Source organism: Musa acuminata, chromosome BXJ2-9 (genome assembly GCF_036884655.1).
Source record: "Musa acuminata AAA Group cultivar baxijiao chromosome BXJ2-9, Cavendish_Baxijiao_AAA, whole genome shotgun sequence".
Classification (NCBI taxonomy): domain Eukaryota; kingdom Viridiplantae; phylum Streptophyta; class Magnoliopsida; order Zingiberales; family Musaceae; genus Musa; species Musa acuminata.
This window is the reverse complement of record NC_088346.1, coordinates 4,066,320-4,090,304: the sequence shown is the minus strand read 5'-3', so window position 1 is coordinate 4,090,304 and position 23,985 is coordinate 4,066,320. Positions and strand designations below refer to the sequence as shown.

At 40.1% G+C, this 23,985-nt stretch overlaps 3 protein-coding genes and 1 long non-coding RNA gene across 5 annotated transcripts; all 4 read right to left on the bottom strand.

The window, feature by feature from the left end:
• Positions 1–426: 426 nt before the first annotated feature.
• On the bottom strand, positions 427–4,803 carry LOC135622639 (14-3-3 protein 9-like). 2 transcript variants are annotated; one of them, XM_065124651.1, is made up of 7 exons: positions 4,606–4,803; positions 4,196–4,502; positions 4,020–4,107; positions 2,663–2,772; positions 2,437–2,585; positions 886–947; positions 427–717 (listed from the first exon to the last, which is right to left on the bottom strand). In XM_065124651.1, exons 1-7 carry the CDS (start codon positions 4,676–4,678, stop codon positions 715–717), a joined length of 792 nt encoding a protein of 263 aa, XP_064980723.1. In that variant the 5' UTR covers positions 4,679–4,803; the 3' UTR covers positions 427–714. The 2 variants fall into 2 exon arrangements, with proteins under 2 accessions (XP_064980723.1, XP_064980724.1); XM_065124652.1 differs by having other exon boundaries at positions 886–944.
• A 2,535-nt stretch (positions 4,804–7,338) lies between these two features.
• On the bottom strand, positions 7,339–8,770 carry LOC135622638 (uncharacterized). The gene is made up of 2 exons (XR_010491130.1): positions 8,106–8,770; positions 7,339–8,021 (listed from the first exon to the last, which is right to left on the bottom strand). It is a non-coding gene; the product is annotated as an uncharacterized LOC135622638 (long non-coding RNA).
• A 290-nt stretch (positions 8,771–9,060) lies between these two features.
• On the bottom strand, positions 9,061–17,340 carry LOC135622637 (phosphoenolpyruvate carboxylase 2-like). The gene is made up of 10 exons (XM_065124650.1): positions 16,920–17,340; positions 15,959–16,350; positions 15,298–15,382; positions 14,902–15,124; positions 14,651–14,754; positions 14,437–14,524; positions 12,899–13,053; positions 11,682–12,680; positions 10,634–11,020; positions 9,061–9,932 (listed from the first exon to the last, which is right to left on the bottom strand). Exons 1-10 carry the CDS (start codon positions 17,079–17,081, stop codon positions 9,636–9,638), a joined length of 2,892 nt encoding a protein of 963 aa, XP_064980722.1. The 5' UTR covers positions 17,082–17,340; the 3' UTR covers positions 9,061–9,635.
• A 1,598-nt stretch (positions 17,341–18,938) lies between these two features.
• Positions 18,939–23,766, bottom strand: LOC135622635 (trihelix transcription factor ENAP1-like). The gene is made up of 2 exons (XM_065124649.1): positions 22,524–23,766; positions 18,939–19,240 (listed from the first exon to the last, which is right to left on the bottom strand). Exons 1-2 carry the CDS (start codon positions 23,404–23,406, stop codon positions 19,227–19,229), a joined length of 897 nt encoding a protein of 298 aa, XP_064980721.1. The 5' UTR covers positions 23,407–23,766; the 3' UTR covers positions 18,939–19,226.
• Between the last annotated feature and the right edge of the window lie 219 nt (positions 23,767–23,985).

Here is a 23,985-nt window from a genome sequence, read left to right as displayed (position 1 = left end):
ATCATCAGCAGGCACATGGCTTTCAGGTAGGATAGTAGTGGATGGCCACCGTGACAAAGTTCCTTCGCAGATCACATCGTCCAAGAGGAACCTTCCGGGATTCCTTCAAACGGTCAATCGATAGACCACCTGGGTAAGCAAGGAAGAGCAAGCGTTTCCCTACGCTACCAGCCAGCCCCTGTTTTGAGAAGGCTGTAACATGGGTTGCGAGTTTTATGCTCCTATGTGAAACACTAGGTAAGATGAACCTAAAATATCGACTCTGGTCTCCTACAACATGGAAAAGGTTGACCCACACAGAATAGGCACACATCCGCTTGACCCTGCACCTCGACATTGTTGAACAATGATACTATTGTCTCTTAGTGCATTATTACATTAATCTAGCGGAAGAAACTAAGGCAACAGATCCACCACAACTGATCATTGCAGAAAACAAAAAACATTGATTCAGCAACAGGGAACGCTCATGACATCACATCTCTTTAGGCAGCCACCAAACAGATCAAACACTATAACATGATAGTACCCGGACTAGACACGGAAGCAACAAGATCTTCAACCTCCAAGTTCAGATAAATTTCCTAATTCAAGTCGATTAAAATGAGTACAGGAACCAATAACAGATAATCTAAAAACTAGACCAACCGGAATTCAAATGATAAGAACAGCTTCCAAATAGTCATCCACTGGGCGTACCCAGTTCGGGCATCCTCACTGCAAAACATTTTTCAATATTGAAGGTTAGAATTCTTGGAATAATATCAGATTCAGCAGCAACTCATCTCATGCCCCTGAATAGTGCATATAACTATGCCATGGATGTGGTTTACCACGATGGTGCCGGGCAGGCACGAATTGAGATTAACATATACAGAAACCAACCTCTGCATCTTCGACTGCACCAGGCTTGCCATTACTTTCCTTTATAGGATCTTCTATTGCTGCTTAAATCAGGGGAAAACATTAAAATTGATTTAGACTTTTCTGGATGAAACCCAACAAAGTCGTAAGCAAATACTGATGTGAAAAATTAAAATGGTTGCTTTAGTAATTTATTATACAAATTACCAAGAAACAAGCTCTGTTTAACCAATTATATCGTGTTTCATACAAGATTAAAGAGTGGAAAATTTGCAGGGTTCATAAATTATTCAATCTCCAAATAATGTTCAGCACATGACCCGAGCATGCAACACTTGGTTAAAAACTAACATTGCAGTGAAGAAAATGGTTCGGGTATATTTGGCTGTGGGAAAGCATAGGGAAAATTCCAGATTCAATCAAGCAGCCATATAGTCCAATTTGGTGGGGATTTTGCATGGTATTTAAAAAAAATAACTCCAGGATGTATCAACTCATACAAACTCAACTGCAATTTTCTTCTTTATTTCTCCCCAATCAATGGTTCATTTGTGACTTCAAATGCTAATCAAGTTGGAGTCTTGTAAGTTATAACATGTTATGATCCAGATGATGAATTAATTAGAACTCTTGAATTAGCTACCCAAGAACTCAATTATCTCTTACCAATCGTTTCATCCTCATCAGACCTCTTTCTGGGCTTTTTTTGTTACCACCTTTTAACTCTCTACATGTTGGCCTATGTCATATTATAACAACTACAAGCACGAACCCACCTCCATGAGAGCTTTGGATTACTACTCCTATGAAGTAGGACCATTGCTTGCATCACTATCACTCCATAATCAAGGGTATAATTCAAATTATTCTAAAAAACAAACAAGTATGATAAAAGAATCTAAAGTCCAACACAAGCAACATTCATTGTTTTAGAACATGAATCTTTTTAAGAGAATAACTAGGGATTTCAACAATCAAAGAAATAGCAAACCTTCTTCAGCGATATGATTGACACACAAGAACATAATGTTTGGAAACCAATTTCTTTGGTAATGACATATTAATACGTTTTAATGCTTGATAATAAAAATAAAAAGTTGAGATAATCTGAACCTAGATTAAGTTCTTTGCATTGCGTCGGAGGAATTTTTCACCTATAATGGGAATAGTTAAGCAACTAGCCACAACCAAACATGCCAATGTGGCCATCAGCCACAAAGTTGACAGATGCTGGATCAGAAACTAAGAAGCATATTTTATCCATTAAGGACAATCTCACAGCATATTTTGATCTTTTACAGTAACACTAGAGACAAGCAAGACATTGAGGCATCCATCAGTCCTAGACAATCCCAAGAATCTCTTGTGCACTTCTAAATTGAACCTAAGTCCATCTCAAGAATTTCTTATGCTCTTCTTATTCTAAATTGATTTAAGCTAAAGCCATATTACTACAAAGCTTTCCTTGCAAAAAGATAGCAAATCAATCAACTAAAACAAAATTAACCTATCCCAAAAGCATGTTCTTTCAGATGCCAGCAAAAATAACCTTTGTAATCAGTTAAATATTACCTCCATCTTCAGGGATGTCAGATGTCCATAAGGTAAGGTTATCCCTCAATAGTTGCATAATCAATGTGCTGTCCTTGTATGATTCTTCACTCAGTGTGTCAAGCTCAGAAATAGCTTCATCAAAGGCTTGTTTTGCAAGGTGGCAAGCCCTGAGTTTAGAGAAGTCATTTGAAGAATCAGATAATGAGCATACATCTAACGTGCTGTTCTATAGGATGTGGCATACCGTTCAGGTGAGTTCATGATCTCATAATAAAATACAGAGAAATTCAATGCTAATCCCAATCGAATTGGATGAGTAGGAGCGAGATCTGCCTCGGCTGTACTTGTGGCTGCCTGCAACGCGATACAGGTAATACTACTTCAGCAAAAAGAGACAAGCTTATTAGAGCAACATCAAATTCACTGGGCATAAGAAAAATAATCCAAAACATCCATGAGATCAAAAACTTCTCTCCTGCAAAGCAACATGAAACAATATAAAAAATAAAAGAAGACTTGAGAGGAAATACATAATACATATATGTCCTAAAGGGCAGTCCACGAGCCATAAAGCCATATTACAGCTGAGATGGTAGAACTTAATAATGTACTTCAGTGCAAACTTGTGCATGCATCAGATATACCTCCAACAGTTTAAAATCACAAATCTAGACTTCAAAAACCATGTGAATGTTTTTAACTACCCACAATTACCACCTCTGAAGCTCGCAAGAATTACACTGTGATAATTAGTTATATACGATAGAGAGGTACGTAGTTCCTGCTCCTCATTTAGCTCCATCAATTTAACCATAGTAATGAACATGAATTAACTGAAGACAAAATTTCAAACCCAAATGCAAATTTGAGCAACAACGACGACATATGCAAGCTTCAGTTTCTTGAATATAACAAGGTTAAATAGTAGTCATACCCTTCTGAGAAATTAAAATGTTACTGCAATCATCAACTACTGAAAGGGATCCAACAAGCAACTAACTACAAGTCCCTCAGATAAAAGAAATAATCCTCAGCCATCAATATCGCTAAAGAGAAAACAGAAAAGTGATTAATGTCGATCTTATTCAAAAATAGTGATATTTTTTAACCCTCTTGGTCCACAAGGAAAACAAAACACAAGGGAACCACCACAAAATATATAGGTAAAAAAAGAGTAAAGTCAGCCTGCGGCTGACAAGTTCATTAAAACATGATGTTTACATAGTAAATCATGATGAAGATAACAACTCGGTACCACTGTCTACTGTCATTCATTAATGTATAACTACTCTGTTTAAGCATGCATGTTGTAATCAATGCGAATGCGACGAATAACGGGAGCTTGAACTACTGCAAAATGAGCACACACAAGAATGATGTTATATTATCATGAGATATTCTGGTAAAAAATTCTGCTAAATTATCGGATAGAATCATACAATAACAACAGTTCTAATGGAAACGGAACAATGGTTTTGGAGGAAGCAGATTCTAATAATGCAAAATGCTTACTAATTGGAAATACAAATGTTCTCCAACGGGGCAGTCAAACCAAATCGTAAGATACAAATGTGGGAAAGGCAAATAAAAGAATCTTGGACCTGATACGCTGTTAGAGACTGTTCTGCTACTTCTTTCCTCTCATTCCCAGCCTTGAACTCCGCCAGGTAACGATAGTAATCGGCCTTCCTGCGATCGAACCATGACGTGACTTCAGACCAAAAAAGAACAGAAGGACCAGCAAAACAACATGTAGACGATTTCAGATCTGACTCACATCTTATAGTAGAATACAGAGGATTCCCCGGCCGACGACGAAGGGATGAGGTGCTCATCGATCAGGGTAACAATATCAGTGCAGATGTTCGAGAGCTCCAACTCCACCTTCTGCCGGTACTCCTTGATGTTCTTGACATGGTGCTCGTTCCCTCTCGACTCCTCTTTCTGCTCGATCGAAGAGAGGATCCTCCAGGAAGCCCTCCGTGCGCCGACCACGTTCTTGTAGCCCACCGAGAGCAGGTTCCTCTCCTCCACGGTGAGCTCCACGTCGAGCTTCGCGACCTTCTTCATCGCATCCACCATCTCTGCCACGAGCAACACGGATCGGATCGAGGGACGGCAAAATCCCTCACCATGGGAAGAGATGGGAACCCTACGGATCGAGATCAGAGGGAAGCAAACACATACCGTCGTAGCGCTCGGCTTGCTCTGCGAGCTTGGCGATGTAGACGAAGTTCTCGCGCTCCTTCTGCGACGCCATTTCCGATCCACTCGGGGCTCTTCCCCTCGATCTCTCCCTCCTCTCCCTTGATGCTCGCTTCGGTGTCGAGAAACCAACAGGAGGACAGGGGAGGAAAGGACGGCGATGAAGTGTCTGAGCAGGTGCGGCAGCGGGGCTATTTATGGCAATTGACAGCGGTAACTTTTAGGATTGACCGGGGGATGGGATCGGGATGGACGGATTAGTTGAACCAAATCCCGTATATGATTAAATAAGATAAGATAAAATAAAATAAAAAGTCATAATAATAAAAAGGTGTAAATTTTCCACAATTGCGAGGTAATTAAAATTTAAAATAAAAATCACAAATAAATTTACTAAAAAATCAAAATAAAAAAAATATATATGAAAAGGTGAAATCCCGAAAAGATCATTAGATTTGGTTTTTTTTTTCTTCCCACAAAGAGATTTGGTCTTCTTTGCTTTTTGTTCACAGAGAATTTTCTTTTGTTTTTACTTTTCAATTTTATCATATATGTTTTCCCCCCTTTTTTTTTTTACTTTGTTTGGCCCATTAGATTTGATCCATGGGTTCAATTCAATAAATTCCATATTGGTTCAAATAAGACTGAAAATACTACTAATAATGCATGCATTATTATTCCTCGTGTTGTTTTTTTCTTAGTTGAGCCCATAGATTAAATTAAAATTTTAGCTAAAATATTAAAAGCTTTAAAATAATTTAGAATACTTGTCAAAATTAATTTCAAGATAATTTAGTGTACCTTTCAATTTTAATATTATTTTGAAAATCAAATATGTATTAAACATTGTTTATAGGTTTTTATAATTTTTAATACGAATTCATGTTTTTCTGCTTTTTTTTTATGCTTCTTGGTTTTTGTTATTAAGAATACTTTGGCGAGAAAGGTAATCGGTTATAAGAAGGTGAATGGCCATATTTACATTGCTTCGAGTAGATGACTAATTACGTGTTACCTTGTATGCTTCAATCATATTAGTATTGCGATCCCTATTCTTAAAAAATTTATATTATGATCCTTATAGTTCTAAAAGTGAAATAAATAATCTCATTTATCTTAACATTATTAATTGTATTAACGAAAACACAACATGTGAGACTGGATTAATACAAAAATGATAGAAAAAATATAAATTTAATATATTTTTTTTCTGTTTTCAACAAGTGAGATATTAAAATTATCTTTTTATCGCTAAAATCGTTGAAAATGAATTAGATAATGAAATTATCTTCTTGCTTATCATTTTCATATCGATCCGACACGTGATGTCATGTATTGTATTTTTATTAATATAGCTGACGATGTTAGAAAAACAAGATTATTTACTTTATTTTTAAAATTATAAAAAAAAAAAATAAAATTTTAAAGTACAGAAACTATGATATCAATCAAGTAAAAGAACGAATATATAATTAGCATTAGAGTAGAAGGGTTATCATTTCTTGAGGTTTATGATTGATTGGGAAAAAGCCTATGACGTGAGGTTGTTTAATAGAAGAAAGTCTTCCTAAAGGTGTCTCTCTCGTAGTTTGTGTATTTAGTTCGGACACTACATGACTTCTTCTTCCTACTTTGGTATAGTCTTAAACAGTCAACACACGCATGAATCATGTGTTAATAATACATGGATAAGTTCTTTTTGTGAGCCACCAAACTATAAAGTAGAGCAGCATCAGGCATCACTTATCTTTCTATGGTTCCACATTGTCTCTAAGAAACGTGTATGCATGGAGGTTATGGGGCAATCGAGGCTGCATGAGATTAAAGTATAATTGACCCATTGGAAAAATATCAGTGCACATCTTAGATGGGTTCGAACCCATACTGACTGAAACAACAAAATCATAACAAATGACACGACCACAATATCATAAGAATGCCAAAAATATTATTCTTGGTAGGAAAGCTTATGTTCCTCTTCAATGCAAGGCATGATGTTTATAGTTCCAGACTATGGCTTCATGCACTTGGATTCATGTTGTCATAACTGCGTATGCTTCTTATTTAATGGACGTATACGTGTATGAAATACTACTTTTGTCTGATCTATGGATTTTGTGCACGTACTCGAACACTCGACACCCATTTCATTCGTCAATGTCATATTCGGACGTTTGTGTTCGTGCAATAAGAGTTTCAATACAACTCTAACTCTCTGTCTTCTCACGTGCAAGCAAGTAGCGGATAGGCATGCCGTCAGTCATCATCCGACTAATTAAGGACGGCTTATATTAAATGCGCATGATGATGGTTGACGACAACAATTTTATGATCCAATCGTGCTGTACATAAATGACATTTCATGCGTGCATCATAAAAAGGAGCACTGTTAATGGCAGTCAAAGCAGATGACGCGTTTGTTTGGTCGGTCAACGAAGCTATCTATCTGTTCAAAGTTGACTTTATTGAAGGTACAGATGCAACTGTGATCGCTTTGCCGTCCACTACAGATTTGGCATATCAACAATTATGAGTCGAGTTGTTTCTGAGGTGTATGCAACTCCTTTTTGTTTCTCCTGTTGTTACGTGACATGGGAAAGGCTGGTCAACCTTTCCTTTGACCTTTTACTGGAAGGAAGAACTTGGTTGAGTCCTAAGCATCTTACTGAATTGTGAGATGGGCTTTGGTTAATGGTGAGTCTGTACAAAAGAAGCTTTTCATGGCGAAGTAAAGGAGATGTCCATTTCCACGGTTGGTTAAAAGATCACAAACATACAGACATCCTTTGGCTGTGGGAGCCGTACACTGTGACTCGAGGAGTAGATCCTCGAGAGTCAACGAGGTCCACGATTGTGCGTGCGGTCAACTATCGCCGGGGCCTCTGGTGTCAGGAGCCAGCGATCCATCGCCGCCGCCCCGTCAGAGTAGCCAGACGGCTGGCACACCAGGACGCAGACAGAAGGGATGGATGCGGTTGATGCGGCGGCGGAGGAGGCTCCTATGCGGTGTGCGGGGCGACCCCTCCGGCGGCCAGCGCCGACGGGAACGTTTCTGCGGAGGGTGCCGCCGGCTGTCCAGTAGCGGTGGCAGGCCTTGCAGAAGTGGCGCGGCTGGTTGACGTTGTAGTTGTTGAAGTAGCAGAACCTGGTCTCCTTGCTCTTGCACCTCGGGCACGGCAGCGCCGCCGCCTCTTCCTGCGCCTCCACCCGCTTCTCCTCTTCCTCCTTGGCTTGTCTGTCCCCCTTTTGGATCACCGTCCCGAAAAGTTTGAAGCTTACTGCTTCCTCTACTTCTGCCATCAGTTGGATTTGTTGTAGTGTTAGGCCGAGAGAGAGAGATAGAGTTGTAGTGTTTGGTTGAGAGGGATAGGGGGAGCAAGGAGAAGTGGAGAGCAATACTGCAGAGGTGACACATAAATGGTTATGGATTAGCCAAAGAAAGCAGAAAGAAGAGTACTCAAAAGAAAAGCAAAAGGAGTGACTTTGTCAAACAAGACTTGTAGTTTGGTGTGAGGGAATTGTTCTTCTCCATTCCCTTTGTAAGGTAATGGAATGGGCTTCTACTACATATAGAGGAAAGGGCTGTGTGGAATGGACATTTCCTGAGGGGGAATTTAAGATATCCGAAATGGGTATAACTCTGTTTTTGGCTTTTTATCTCGATCTTCGTCTGAAGACTATCTCCGATGACTTCTCGACGTCTTGTTATATCGATCTCATCTCATCTCATCCTATCTTGGTTAAACATGAGAGCTTACAATTGCATCATCGCAACACCTATGTATGACATGACCCTTTTTTGCGAGTTGTGACCAAGTCTTAGTTGGCTACGATCACCTCAGGAAGCGTGTTTAGCACAACTAGCCAGCTCAAAGGAAACATCCTATGGGCTTCTTCCCAACCTCCTTACTGGGTCGAGAACCAAAAAGTCGACAACCAGCAACCTCAACTTGAAAGGTGTATAGTGACTTATTCTGGAGTTTCTTTTGGAGAAAGAAAAAGTTGGGCAAAACATTTGAATAGTGTAAGACTGGGGATTATTAATATGGTTCCATTTGGACAAGCAAAAGCAAGATAAGTATGTGAAAAGTGCAAGTTGAGGAGTAGGGTAAGCAATTGCACTCGAGAACCATTGACTATAGGCATTTCTCACCTAGCAAAGTGCATCCAAGTGGTCATCCTCACAAGGGGATATGCATCTTGTGACAATCACCACATATTCTTCTTCACTCACACGATGGCTCCTGCAAATATGAAAGGGTGAGCAAAGGATAAGATCGAGTAGGGAGGAAAAGAGAGAGCAAATAAAACAAACAGGAATAGAATCAAAGTGTACTCGCAAAGAAAGGCTTTTTTAAGATGTTAATTATGATGAACGAGCACTTGTCACAATATAGAATCGAGCTTGGTTTTGATGAGAGAGAAGAGAAACACGGATTGAAGCATCAAGAAAACACATTTAGAGCAACTTCCTAAACCAGTTATCAATCAATACATAAAAGATAGGCAGCAACAACTACTCGTGAATACTGTGAACAGCTGACACAGGCAAAGCAGAAATATTCCAGTTATTCTAATCACAGTCTCTGACCAACTTAGAACGATGGCTTTAGTCCCTGGAGCACCTGTAAGGTGTAATGCAAGAGCGGAAGAATGAAAGTTAACAGAAACCTCAGTTCTGACATCATCCCAGGAAATGTATCAATCTGAGAAGCAGACCAAGAACATCTGATTAAATCATATAGACAAACAGTGCAACATATCAGAATGCCCCAGTGTGGAAGATTGGAAACATGAAAGCTCTTGGAGAGAATTAATTTTGCCATCAGCTTCCCGAACAAGGCTTATTTCTTGCCATTAGTAATCAGGTGGCAAAGCTGAAAGTGTTTCAGAACTACTGGTTGCTGTCTTCGGGAACCACAAAAGCAGCAACGCTGCCATGGCAAAAATTAGCTACATAAAATAACAGTAGTTTGCGATGCTTTATTGAGGAGATACGCAGAGCACATAATTCAACCAGTGTTCTGCAGTCCAGCAGCAATACCCTTCATCGTCAAAATGAGGGTGTCCTCTAACCCAGGGGCGTATTCGCTGCTTGGATTAAGCTTCACCAGTTCTGCAGCTGGTTTGCTGGACTCTGTTATCTCCTTTGAGAGATGAGGTCTCACAGTAACATGGTACGAAGGGTCTCTGATCCTCTTCAAAGTGTAAGCTTGGCAGGCATTCAAAGTTGTAATGTAGGCATCACGCAAGCGTAGTCTCTGCTTCAGATATGGATCCCCTTCTAAAAGATCTTTGTGACCAGCAACCTAGAATGAATAATTGCAGTAGCCTTTTCAGAACTAAGCATTTGAAAATTGATAACATAAACAATGAACTCGTAACCTTTTCTTGAAACATATTTCGAGATGATATTTCCCGAAAGGACGGACATATTAGTCATAACAGTCTCATATATGATAGTTATGCTTGAACACGCATATAAAGGGACTCTTAACTAAAGTTGACTATATAAAAGCACCTACGATCGTATAAGACATGCTGATAACAAGAGCAATCCAAGGATACTTTAGCAAACATTTGATGTGGTAGAATTACCGTGATCTCTTTCCTGGATGCTTGAAAGGAAAACTTACTTCGGTATGCTACCCAACCTTCCTCTAAAATGCATTCCATATATCTTTTTAATTCAAAGTTAAACTAATAAGAAGGATGACGTTAAAAGGAATTAAAAATCTTACTCCGAGTATAATTTCCCCTTGGTGTATTCGAAGTCATTAAGTATAACTGCTAATATTGGATAAAGTAATTTCCCTTTTTCTGAAAATATCATCTCACCATGGAAAATAAGCTTCAAACTGATGTATATTTAGTTGTAGATCAGATTGATTGGATGCATATAGATTAAAACCAACAATGACAATTTAAAGCAATCAAAACATCTTAACTTTTTGTAACAATCACAATGATCCGACTTGCAATTAAAATAAAGGTTGATGAGAGAATTTGCCTGAAGAAGAAGGCGCTTTGTTTCTTCATAGTTGGCTCTAAGTTGCTCCCCAAATTTCCACAAATCTTGAGAAACCAATAGTTTGTCATACAAAGCAGCAATTCCAGGATCTCCCTTAGCAAAAACCATCTCAACCAAATCAATTGTGACTCTGAAAAATGGCCATTTGTTGTACATCTCTTGAAGAGTATGAAGATTCCTGATATCTTTTTGCATAACATGCTTGAATGCTGCACCAAAACCAAGCCACACTGGTAGGTGAAACCGTGTTTGTGTCCATGCAAAGATCCATGGAATTGCACGTAGTGATTCGATGCCCCCGCTGGGCTTTCGTTTCGATGGCCTGCTGCCAATATTCATCCTACCATACTCCAGCTCAGGTGTAGCCTGAAAAATATAGCAGCAATTACAATATGAAGAGGGAGAAGAAAGGGGGGAGGTGTCCTATCAGGAGGATTGACAACTGAGGCCTCAGTCCATTAGGTAAAAGCTAATTATAGAAGCTTTAAATTGAAGATCAAAATTTTAGTAAACATCATCTAACAATTAAAGAACCCAAAACAAGCATCATGTAACCTGTGGACCTTTTTGTGTGTTCAATGAGCCAAAGACATACATGGAATGCAAAGGTATTTGCTAACTAAAATATGAAAATTAAAAATCAAAATCATTGATCTCATTCATAATCTTTCAAATAATACAAACACGGTACAACTTTTTTAATTTCTATATGTTAATTAAATATGCATGTACTTGTTAGTTGTTACAGAACAGCAGACGGATGATCTTTTTAATTCAAAAGATCTACAATGTCAATGATCATGTTCACCAGTCTTTGATACTCAATTTAGAGCCTCCACACACACATATACACACAAACAAAAAAGAAGTATCATTTCAAAGGTAGATGTAGTTTTTCCATAAAAGTATTGTCATGGTTATCCAGGTACTGAAACTATGGTGGGGAACTGTAATTTACACATGCTAGCTACAGGCTCAATGAATCATTTTTAAGGAATATTTCAAATAAAAAAGCTAGATTACTTACCAGGCGGAAATATTCAACAAAACGTGGTTCTCGGAAGACAATAGATCGATATTCCTCTGTGGCGACAACAGCCATTTCGTCCATCAAAGCCCGCCATTCTGGCTTTGGGGATATAGGGGGATGCATTCCATGCTCAAGAGTAGCAGCTGTGAAACGTTGGAGTGTCCTGAAGCACAAATGTTCTTCCCCAAAAGACTGCTCGATGACTTCACCTTGAACGGTAACCCGAAGAGACCCATGAACTGTGTCAGGTGGCTGAGATAGTATAGCAAGATGAGTAGGACCACCACCTCTTCCAACAGTTCCCCCACGCCCATGAAACATCATCAGTTTCACTCCATAATCCTTTGCAACTTTTATGAGCTCCTCTTGAGCTTTATATAACTGCCAAGCTGCAGAAAATCGCCCAGCATCCTTCCCTGAGTCCGAATATCCAATCATGACTTCCTGCTTCCCACAGATCCTGTTCTTGTACCAATCTATCGAGAAGAGTCGGGCTAAAGCTGCAGGAGCAGCCTCAAGATCTGCAAGTTTTTCAAACAATGGGACGACTCTCAATGGCTTTTTCACATGGCACTCACGTTGCAACAGCTCAACAGCCAAAACATCTGATGGAGCAGTCGCCATTGATATTATATAAGCCCCAAAGTTGTCCGAAGGAAGTTCTGCTATGACATGGAGAGTATCTAACACGTCAGAAATTTCATCAGTCTTGGGTAAGTCAGGGCCAAACAACGGGCGTTTTCCATTAAGTTCAGACAACAGCCATTCCTGGCGTTGCTCCTCAGGCCAGTCACGGTAGGAACCGATTCCCAGATGTTTAGTGATAGCATCAATAACATCAGTATGCCTGTCAGATTCTTGCCTAATATCAAGCCTGACAAGAGACAGACCAAAGGTCGACACTTGGCGCAAAAAGTCAAGAAGGCTACCATCAGCAATAGGCCTATCACCACAATCACAGAGTGACCTATAGCAGAGTTCAAGAGGCTCCAAAAACTGCAAAATGGCCAGTGAAAAATTAAAACAGACCATTAACAGGATGTAGCATAAATGCAGTGAAATATAAGTCCTCTTAGCCATATTCCAAGTCTTGTTTCCAGCAGATGTGTGGAACAAAATCTACTTCAAAAGATGAAGCTCCAGATACATCTTATAAGATAGAAAGATTCAACAACTCTATCAGAGATAAAATGAATACGGCTACATCACAATACCTCCTCCACATCAGTGAAAGTTGCTTCCTCAGGAATGTCAGAATATCCATTGGAAAGTAAATGGCGGGAGCGCTCACGTGTGTTGTATAATTTATCTCTCACGCCGCTGAGTATAACACGATAAGGCTCACTTGAAGGAACTTGCTTCCAGAACTCTGTGTTCGAAAGACAATGGAAAGTGAGTAACACATTAATTGATGTCCATATGTTTTTAAATTCATAAAAGCATTTGTCTCTAATATGATCAACATAAATGATATATGAGATCATTGTACAGAATCAAATATAAAGCCTTCGCTTGGACATATTAGCCATCGAATAAATGCAAATGGATTCTAAGCTACCAAAAAGGGCTCAGAGGAATAAATCAGTAAACTGTTAAGGTAGTATATACAATGTAGTTACTTGGAATGTTGAATATTCAAGATCAGTGTACAAATGCCAATACTGGGTTTGCCAATTAAGCTTGCTTCATGGTAAATCCAACTTCTTCCCCCTCGCCTACTCATCTAGCTATCGCGTTGCCTCCGTCTTTGCCAACTCACAACAACTACAACCGAATGAGAACAATTTTAGTCTAAGCACCCTCCTCTATTGCATACCATACCCTTACATCTTGAATCATTCAATTCACTGGTAAGGATGATGAGAAGCAAACTAAATCTAAAGCTCATCAATTTTTCAGATGTTTGGGTTGACTTATATTAAACCCTCCATTTACATAATTTTTCATATGTTAGTGCTTATGTTGTTTTGAACTTTCCTTAAATGGATTCAAGTAGAAATGTTTGATACACATTTCATTTATAAGTTTAACAGTAATTCCTAATCGATCCACCCAATCATATATTTCCCGTCAAGTCAATATGCAAAAGAAAACCACTCATGACTCCTTGTAGATGATCTTGCTACAGGACAGCCTCAAAAGGACCTTGAACTTGCATGGCACAAATTCCCCTTTCATGTTTTACCATTATTTTTCCCTTTCTTACTTACCTTTGGTTCCTTCCTTTACAAATGTTGGCACATCTACTTTATCTAAACCACTAAAATTTCATGATGAGATCTTATCCATAAAAAAACAGTAATCAATTTGCTGGTAATTACGATTTCCTATTTTCGAAAGTAGATCGAGACATGTCTTGGATGTACGAAGAAAATCAAGACTTCATATGTTGTATTTATGAGCACCACATGCTATTAGGATCATTTTGGAGAAAATAAAGTGACATGCTAAATTACAGAAATTATGGGGAAAAACCATGCTTCAGAAGAAACGAAGAGATCATTGAGGGCAGCGGGAAACCCACCTAGGAACAGACCATAAGCAAACTCATTAAGATGCCTTGGATCTTCACAAATGATGCTGATTAAATTTGAATCTTGAAATATGATTTTAGTTCTTTTTTTTCAGATTTCTCAGAAAATGGAGCCAAGTCAACATATGTCAAACAAAATAAGTTACGAATACGGCTACAAGGAAATAGAAACTATGCATATCTAAAGCGTCAGACCATAACAAAGCAAAGTGAAGATACCTATATAGTGTTTTGCATCCTTTTTTGAGGAACGGTGTAGTTCATCTGCACGTACTTGCAGTTCTGTATTGCAGCGCCACATAGACAGCTACAAGAAAATATTAAGTCACTGATGTATAAATCAGGAAATCAACAATATCTAATATATAACTTTCTGATTCACAAGGATGCAAAGGAAATTTCCGATAACCACAATGAGGAAACAATTTAGTACCTCAAACATTAGATCCTCAATCTGTGAATAGTACAAATTTGCAGCCATCATTCTAGCCAACAAGCATACATCTCTTGTTACTTCTGGAGTAACTCTAGGATTTCCTGCATGCATAAAGAAGCATTATAACATTATAAGTATCCCTTTCTAATTACATAATTATGTATTTTGTGAAAAGAAAAAATGGTCCTAGATAAGTAATTATTAACCAAATGAAGGTTTTTTTTAGAAATAAGGGAGATGATCAATACCATCACGATCCCCACCCATCCAAGAAGAAAACTGAATAAGAGGGGCATTATAAGGCACACGTTCATTTATCCCAATGTTCTTCAATGCTGTATCAACACGACGTAAGAATTTAGGGACACCCTTCCATATGGTTTCATGGAAATAGCTCATCCCAGCCCGCATTTCATCTTGAGGCGTTGGAGGAGTTCTTCGGATTTCATCAGTCCTAAATGCTGCTTGAATCTACACAAAATCAAACCAATTGAAAAGCAGAACAGTAAGTACATAAGAGGAGTTGGAAAGGGAGTGATATTAGAATGCAGCTTCAGGCTCAAGGAAAAAAACAATTAGGATCTAGATTGATAATATGCAATGGTTCATGACTGAAATTAAGTGCACATGTTGTGAAGAATTACCTCTCTCTGAAGGGCCTCATCAAGCTCCTGCTTGTCGTCAGGGGTAATATCTTTGGCATACAACTGAGTTAAACAAGTCCTTATCCTGAATAAAATGTCCAGTATGAATAAAAAACTGTCCCTTTTTCAGAAGATGGCACCTATTCTTACATTACAATTCCATTTGCTGGTTAAAATTCCGGGGAATGGTACACAAAAGGCATCTCTAAGACTTTCAAAGAAACATCTATCAAATCTCTGCCTCTTAGAGACATTGTCAGGATTAAAACACAAGTATGTTACACTTGCAGAGAAATTTGTAAAGTACAATAGTTCTTTGATAATAAAAATTGTATATGTTGGAGATAGGAAGCAAATATTGTCCAGTTTTACCTGGGATAGTAAGGGCAAAAGAAACTGACATGTGCCCGAAAATGACTCACCTTCGATGCTGGTATGTATTGTTAAAGAAAGACTTATGTCAAAAAGAGTACAGGAAGAAAAGGAAAATGGGAAACCAAAAAAACATAAGAAAATGATTATGCATAATTTTCAGGTATTTATACCACAAACAGACCAGGTCAATCAATGCATCTACACCGGTAATTAAAAATTGAAAAAATTTAGAATTATATGTGCAGGAGGCATTTGGCAAGCAGATGATTATCAATAAATAGCAAACCTGGCATGCTTCTGAAGCAAGGATCTTCTGACTGACTGAGTTGGATGTGCAGTCAAAACCAGATCGACTGTCTGGTTTTTCAGAGCATCAAAAACCTCTTCTTTGGACTTCTTTAGCTGCATCACGAGACGCTTGAGTGTTTCTTCTATGTCAGATTCAGTAATTGCAGAATTTTCATCAGCAAAATCTCCTTTTTTTAGCTTGATCCTCCTACGATAGGCAATCTGCACCTCCTCAGCCAAGTTGGCCAAGTTAAGCATGTGTGAGAATGATTTGGTGACCACAATTGTGTCACCCGCATCCAAACTAGTCAGCACATTCCCCAGCTCCACCAGCTTCTCAGGATCATGCTTCCCTTCATATTCAGCAGACAGCTCATACAAATCTTGAACCTGACAGCATACGACAGCCCCGGGTTAACCAGTAGTTTCGATTTGCAAAAAATTAACAGTCAATTAGCTCCCTCAGAATTCAAGAAAGATGGCATCAAATAATGAAAGCAAAATATCAAAATTGAGAGAATAACAAAGCTAAGACGAGCTTCAAATCTTCGCGTCTAATAATTACTTAAAATCACGATCAAATGACAAGGATCACGACAATATCCTTGCGTGCATTGGAACTGGCATTAGCATTTCCCCAACATCAGCCAGACAAATCTTGAATCAAGCTAAATAAATTTATTTAGAAGTTAAAAATCAGATACAAAATCACTCGAAATTCAAAAAGTCAATCCACCAACCATTTAACGGAAAGGGAAAACAAGATCCGATTCCTCCACAAATAAATGACGGATCAACAAAAGTACCATCGGACACAATACTCATCAAGCCAGTCGACCCGACCAACGGCCGTTTCCCTCAGGAATCCTCTCATTTTATCGTTCACGTCAAATCCATGGCAAAGATCGAATGAAATTATGAAGGTCAGATAACAGCGAATAGGAGCAGAGTTCGTATACCGTTTCTCTGATATCACCGCCATGCAGATCTTGAAGGATGTCGAGGAACCGATCCAAAAGGAGGGCGTCGTACTCGACCAACTTGTCGTCCTCGGAGACCTTCCCGGGGGCGAGAAGCCTCATGTGGGCATCAATGGATGCCATCTTCTCCACTCGAGACATCGCCGCGACCAATCTATCAGAACCTCGGCTTCCTGTCAATAAACAACCGTAGATCTCCAAACAAATAGCCACGGGACAAGGAGCAACGATGGGCACGAGAAAGCCGCCTTCGAAGCCCTAGATTTCTTCTCCACTCTTCGAGAGGGGAGTGAGGAGAAGCCCGTGAAGGAAGAGCAGGGGAAGGGTGGGAGAAGGCGACGGCGTGGGCTTTCGCGGGGGTCTATTTATAATGAACGAACCACCTTTTGCTGTCTCTCCTCTACCGTTTCGTTGCCAGTTAGCTTTACTCGCTGTTTCCTCACGACGAAATCCTACGCGCGCTTTATACGCACCAGACACGTTTATTCTATCCTTTTACAGTTTGAATGATTTTCCAATATACATAATATATATTAATTAAAGAGATTTATATGGCACTATAAATTAAAAGTGGTATGTGATTTCTTGATTTGTGATAGTAGTTATGATGTAAGGTGATGGTGGATGGCATGCTCTCTTATCCGACCGACATCATGAAACATGGGGCGGCATGGTTTGATAGCTTATCATTCCTCTCATTAAATTACGTAGGGGTCGTTGTTCTCATCTCCGAAACATGTTGTCTTGATGATGCCAAGCTGCACTATACGATCGGTATTATTTATCATCACTATTTCCTCAAGTAGTGAAAACCACTCATTTGTTAGTCAACTGAGGTGGCGTCACTAGCGCAATAATGCAACAAAGAAAAGAAGGGAGGCGAATGGGAATCACAAGCGTGACTCATGATGTTTCACTTCTCGATAATTGGTCTAAATAATTATTATGATACTAAATCATATGCATTGGACCAACTCTTATTATTATTATTATTATTATTATTATCTAACCATCTCCGATGCCTATAGTGTTAAACTTCAAGAGCAGGTTTTCAGGTATCAGATTCCTTGCAGGAACAATAGGATATCATGAAGCTAAGGAACGTCTTATCAAAAGAAGCCAACTAGCATATGCTTTAATGTCTCTATTTCAAGGCTTGCAGATGCACCAAAGGAATTAAATATATGAAGGCAAAGCCAGCTTTTTTTGGTCTTTATACTTGCAGAAGGCAGGCAACGTTGACAAGCACCCTCTGCAGCATGGTCTCCACCGAAGCATCTATTGATTGCACTTGTTGTGCCACTTGGTTATTCTAATTGCACGGAAAAGATAGCAGCGGAAGACAACTTTTCTTCCCACCAGATTAGGAAATGGAAACTTCAATAGAAAATGTTTCTCGATGTGTGATGCAGAAGGCTCAGACAAAACAGGTGTAGCCAGAGAGATATGGCCAAACCCATGTTGTCTCATTATGATGGATGGATAGGTGATTCCACCAAACTTTAGATATTGATGATATGTGGCTCTAAATAAAAGGTCGAGGACAGCATTCCACATGAGTTTTGCTTTTCCCCGGGAATTGCTGCAACAGCATTTTGTTTAGTCAAGAGAGAGAGAGAGAGAGAGAGAGAGAGAGAGAAGCACACAATAGGTACATGATTGACGTAAAATAAGTGCAGGTGCATGTTGCTCCCACTACTTTAGCTCGAACGGGATCAGTGCATGAAAGAAGAGCAATTATATTAGTAGTTATATTTTGTGGCCTTGCTGCAATCATTAATTCAAACAGTCGAGACCAACGATAACATGAACATAACTAGACACATCATACTATGTCTTAGTATCAAAACTGAAGGAATTCCTCGATTGTTCATCCAAAAACAAGAAAGGAACAAGAAGAAGAATACGTTGAGATGTAGATGACTCACAGCCAGATTGGTGTAAAAGCAGCATCGAGCGAGCAACGATGACGAGCTTTGTGTTCATAACCCCATGCAATCATGCGAATAAGAATATTTATGTTCTGGAATCTCGACAGACACAATGTTTCACAATGCATCAACTTCTACCTCTTCTGCCACCTAACTAATGAAAGGGTTTTAGAGTCACTGATATTTGGGCCCACAAACAAAACACAATGGTGTCATGTCAACTTACAGAACCAGCTACTAACTCTTTAGGAATACTGGTAGTGTTATGTCAAACGTGTCATCCAATTCAGGATGAAGATGGAGTTGCATGGGTTCGGCATGCATCCAAGTAGTGGCACAACTCACTGACTGCGATCTACATGTAACCGTCTGCAACATGAGAAGTACAAGAAATATCAGATCAGAACCGCTGGTCAAGCAGAATTACAAGAAAGGAAAATCAATGAGAGCTCGGACTTTAATCAGTAATCATAACAATCTAAATCATTAAAAGACATGGTACAACAATGTTCTGTCTTATTTCTCTCAACATCAGGAAAACAATATACTTTTCTCAACATTGTATGACAAAATTTTGACAATTACAAGAAAAAACTAGGATTTTTCGAATTTGGAATCCAGCTCTCTCTTGGAGGCAGAATAAGCTGCCTGCAAAGCACGACACCGTTCTTTGGCAAGCAACAGCATGGGGAATTAATATTATACATTCTGTTACTCGAGATCTTGCAGAAACGTTTGGTTTGAGTCAACAATCATAAAGAACCATAGCTACTAAGAGAGTAAGAATGATGTCTTCTCAAATGTGTTGTATCCGAGATACATACATTACAACAGCAGGAACGATTTATCTAAATATTATAAGAATCTATGGACACAAAATAAAGTAAGGTGATTTGTTTACTAAAGTGAGCTAGACTGATAAATAAAAGTCATCAACATGTCCTTAACAGAGGACAACTCCCCCAACATATAGATATACAAAATATCATATAACTTAGAATGAGAAAATAAGAGACATGTTCAATTTTGTGATTTCCAAATATCACACTGATCAGTAAAGGAAATGCTACAGCTAAGATGCAGGCAGTGCATGGACAAAAATTCAAATACAAGTTGACAATAGTTTTATGGAGCAGTGGCGAAAAGTATAGGGCTAACTGAACCTATCCCTCTAAATCATAGCAAGAGACTTATTATATTGTTTAGCTCCACAAAGCTATTGCTGGCTATTGTATTATTTGGCTTCACAAAACTTTTGTGATGAATATGAAATTAAGTACGGTCTGCCTTGCTGGTTCACACCAATGTACCGACCAACCATTGGTACAATACATACCAACCTATACCAAGGTATCGACACACTGTACAATGAAATGTATTAACAGATCAGTATGTACCACCTATACCAGCCCTCTATCAGACCGGTATGTACCACGTATACCGGGCGGTACACTATGGTATAACGAACCTTGAAATTGAAAACCATGAAAATATTCCAAAGTAAGAAACCTCTACAAAAGTAAATGGGTATTGTGAAAGCATGGTAGAAATAACAATGCTACATTATTAAATAATGAGTTATTATTGCTTCGTAAGGCTAGAACCCTAGAACCACTTCACAGTATGCCTACATTAGGAGGAACATTGCAGGAACAGGTATTCAGCACAGAACCACATCCATCATGAACTAGTCTGTGTTGAAAGTCATGTTTATATTATGAGGTTTTAGATGAATACATCTAAAACAAGCTAGATACCAGCAGTTTTGGCTCTTGGTTAGGATTATAACAAGAAAAGGAGAGTTGCACAAACTTGCATTCAAGAAGTGGAGCTAATATTGGCAATCTAGGAAGAAGTTCTATAAAAGCATCCTATTGATCTGATTAATAGAATTTGCCACATAGTGAAGGCATGACAAGAAGCAGATACAACTCAGAAAAGCAACTATTCTAATTTCAAGTCCTAAGAATTCAATTATTGAATGCAGTTAAACCAACTGGGAGCCAGTTGACACATTTAGTAAACTGTTTACTGTGTTGATTGCATAGTCTAAACCAAAACATAAGAGGATTTATAATAGCAAAAAAATCCAAAAAAAAATCTAAATATAAACACTTGAAGAACAATGTCGTGGCCAAAAATCAAGGAGATAAGCTGAAAGAAGTGCAGGGTGCCTCCAGTTATTCACTCAAAATGCACTATTTCAGGTTGGCCCATGACAGATCAATTCATCAACAGAAATAACAGACCTTCATAGTCCTACTCAGGCTTAACCTGATATGCAAATTTCAATATTTTTCTCATCCAATGCAGATGGACTTTAAACTAATTAATCAGACAATTCCTCATAAGCATATACAGCAATACTGTTGGTGTGAATGTAAATTATATTGGTCTTGAAGCCATTTTATTATCATTGGTTCCAAATTGGACAAACCTAATCATGCCTCCTCATAGAACATACATATACATGTCTCAGAAAAATATGAGGGGAAAATTCATTTAAGATAGCAAACTTGATGAATCTTAGCTTCTTCTTTTCCTATAGTTCATTTTTTTTATCACAATCCAGTTCTATCTGACATCCATCATCTACATGTTACTAAAGAGATTGGCAATCAGAGACCAAGGTAGGCACTGAAAAAATTTAGCTGGAAATACACTCCAGTTTTGTTTAGCTCGTCAGATGGAAGGAAGCTAGAAATATGTTGATATGATTAAGCACATCAACAACAACCATGTACTTCTTACTATGGTGTATTTAACAAATTGTAGCCGACTATTTATCTCTTTGCTCTGTCATTTTTTGCAAATAAAAAAGCTCAGTTCGTAGAGACCAGCAAACATGACATTTGAATTATCAAATGCTCTTCTAAGAGTGCTTATGCAGCATAATGGCATGAATAAATCAAGTCTGCAGTTATAAAACTGAAGTAAAACATTTCTACATACAAATGCTGTTCTGCCATTCCGACTTGGAACTTTATAATCTCTTATCCAGCCTAAGAACAAGTAAATAATGTGGGTCTGTTGTCTTCTAAAGTCATTCTGAGTAACTTTAACCTCTCACTCACACCATTCTCAGCTCCAAACAAGAAGAAAAGACAATATGCTAAATCAGATTGTCCATGAATTTCGTCACTCCTTTACATTGTTGCCTTATCTTTCGATTCCTCCTAGCTCTGACCGACAATATCAGATTGCTAGAGGATACTACATATTTCATAAGATCAAATGAGAGCTTACTTAAAACTAGATATCTTATGACATCATATGCTAAATTGTGATAAGTTCAATCCTGTTACACTCATGCTAAAAGGTGAGTCGAGGGGCTTAAGTTGCTAACTTAATGAATTATATATGAAGATATCATGGATACAAAACGAACATAAGGCTAAAAGGAAAGCCAATCAATATGCATCAAGTGGTCTTCTTTCCATAATAGCTCCATCCCAAACTCATCCGTAGACAACCTTCACATATAACTAATGTGTCTTGACACAAACGACAATTAGAGGATCAAAAGAGAAATGGAATAAGAAAATACTCTTAATTAGCGAAAAAAAAACAAAATTGATTCACGATCTACCCTAGCAATCAAACAAGCAAGAATGGAAACAGGGTAAGAAGAGGAAAGATCCAGCTGGGTTACCAGTATCTGATCGCTTAGCACGCTTAATCTTTGCAAGCTGGACCTGTGAATCCATAAAGATCTGCATCCGCTGGAACTCCAGCTCCTTGGAGAACTCCATCCGCTTCTTCTCCAGCTCCATCATCTGCCGCTGCTTCGCACCCTCCACCCTCTCATACATCTCAGCGAACCTTTCTATCGCCCTCGCCAGCTCACGGATTCCATCTCCCTCCTTGTCCCGAGCCCTTCTCCAACCCCGTGCAGACCTGGATGACGAACCAGAAGGCGACCCCATATCGTCGTCCTCGTCATCGTCATCATCTTCTGCCGCTGCTGCAGCAGCGGCCGCCCGCCGAAAGATCGAGTCGTCCACGGAGAAGGCAGTGGCCGCCGGGCGCTTCTCCCTCAGGTCCAACGGCCGGACGGCCGCGGCGGCAGCAACCGGCAAGGGGAAACCCTTGCGGTGGTAGGGGAGTGGCACGGCTAGCGGAGGCGAGCGGGAAGGCTTCTTCGCCAGCGCAGCGGCGGCAGCGGCTGACGATCCGATGAGGGTGTCAAGGCGGGAGAAGAAGGGCCACTGGCTGGCGGCGGCAGCGAGGCCCCCTCCGGTGACGATCCGGGCCTTCTCGATCTTGTACTTTTTCTTGAGGGTGTCGATCCGATTCTTGCACTGGACGTCGGTGCGCGGCGGGCGGCGGCCGGACGCGCCGCGGCGAGAGTTGACAGCGTCAGCGACCTCCTGCCAATGCTTCTGGCGGAGGTTGCCGCGGTTGAGCTCTAGGTAGCGGTCGCCCCAGGCGTCCACCAGCTCCGATGTTTCGCCCTCGCTCCAGCAGTCCTCCCGGTACGGCAGCGCCGGGTTCGGCGGCCGCGACGGTGCCGTCTCCCTCCCCTCCATCATCATCGATCACCCAAATCTACCTCAGATCCAGCCCTAATCCCTGGCCTTCTCTATTTTTCTCTCCCCCTCCCTTGTCGTGTTGTCGACGGAAAGAGAGGAGGGGGAAAGGGGGCGAAATAAAAGAGGGGGTGAGAGAGAGCGGCGAGAAGGGGACGCCGGCTGGCGAGGGGTGGCACGTGAGGGGCATGCGAGGAAAGGGGGGGTTGGAAGTCGCCGGGGGGCGAGACGCGTGCGCCGACGTGTGAGGGGATGGCGTCAGTGATGGACGGGGCGCGGGGTCCATCGTGGCGACGGGGCATCACCGCCGTTGGTTTTGGGGGGCGGGCGCGGGTGTCGTTGACGGGGGAAATAATGGAGAGGGGCGGGCGGGCGGGGGACGGAAGAATTATTTTTCGGTCGCGGAGAGGAGGGGATAAGGACGAGGCACACCGGGGACAGGCGGTGGCGTACAAGATTACGCAATTACCCCCGGAAGAAGGGGAAGGAGACGGGAGGGAAGAGCGTCGACGACGCAGGAGACGGAGGGGGTAGAGTCGGAAACTGGGGGTTAGATGAACTCGAGAGCCTCGGTTGCGTCGCCTG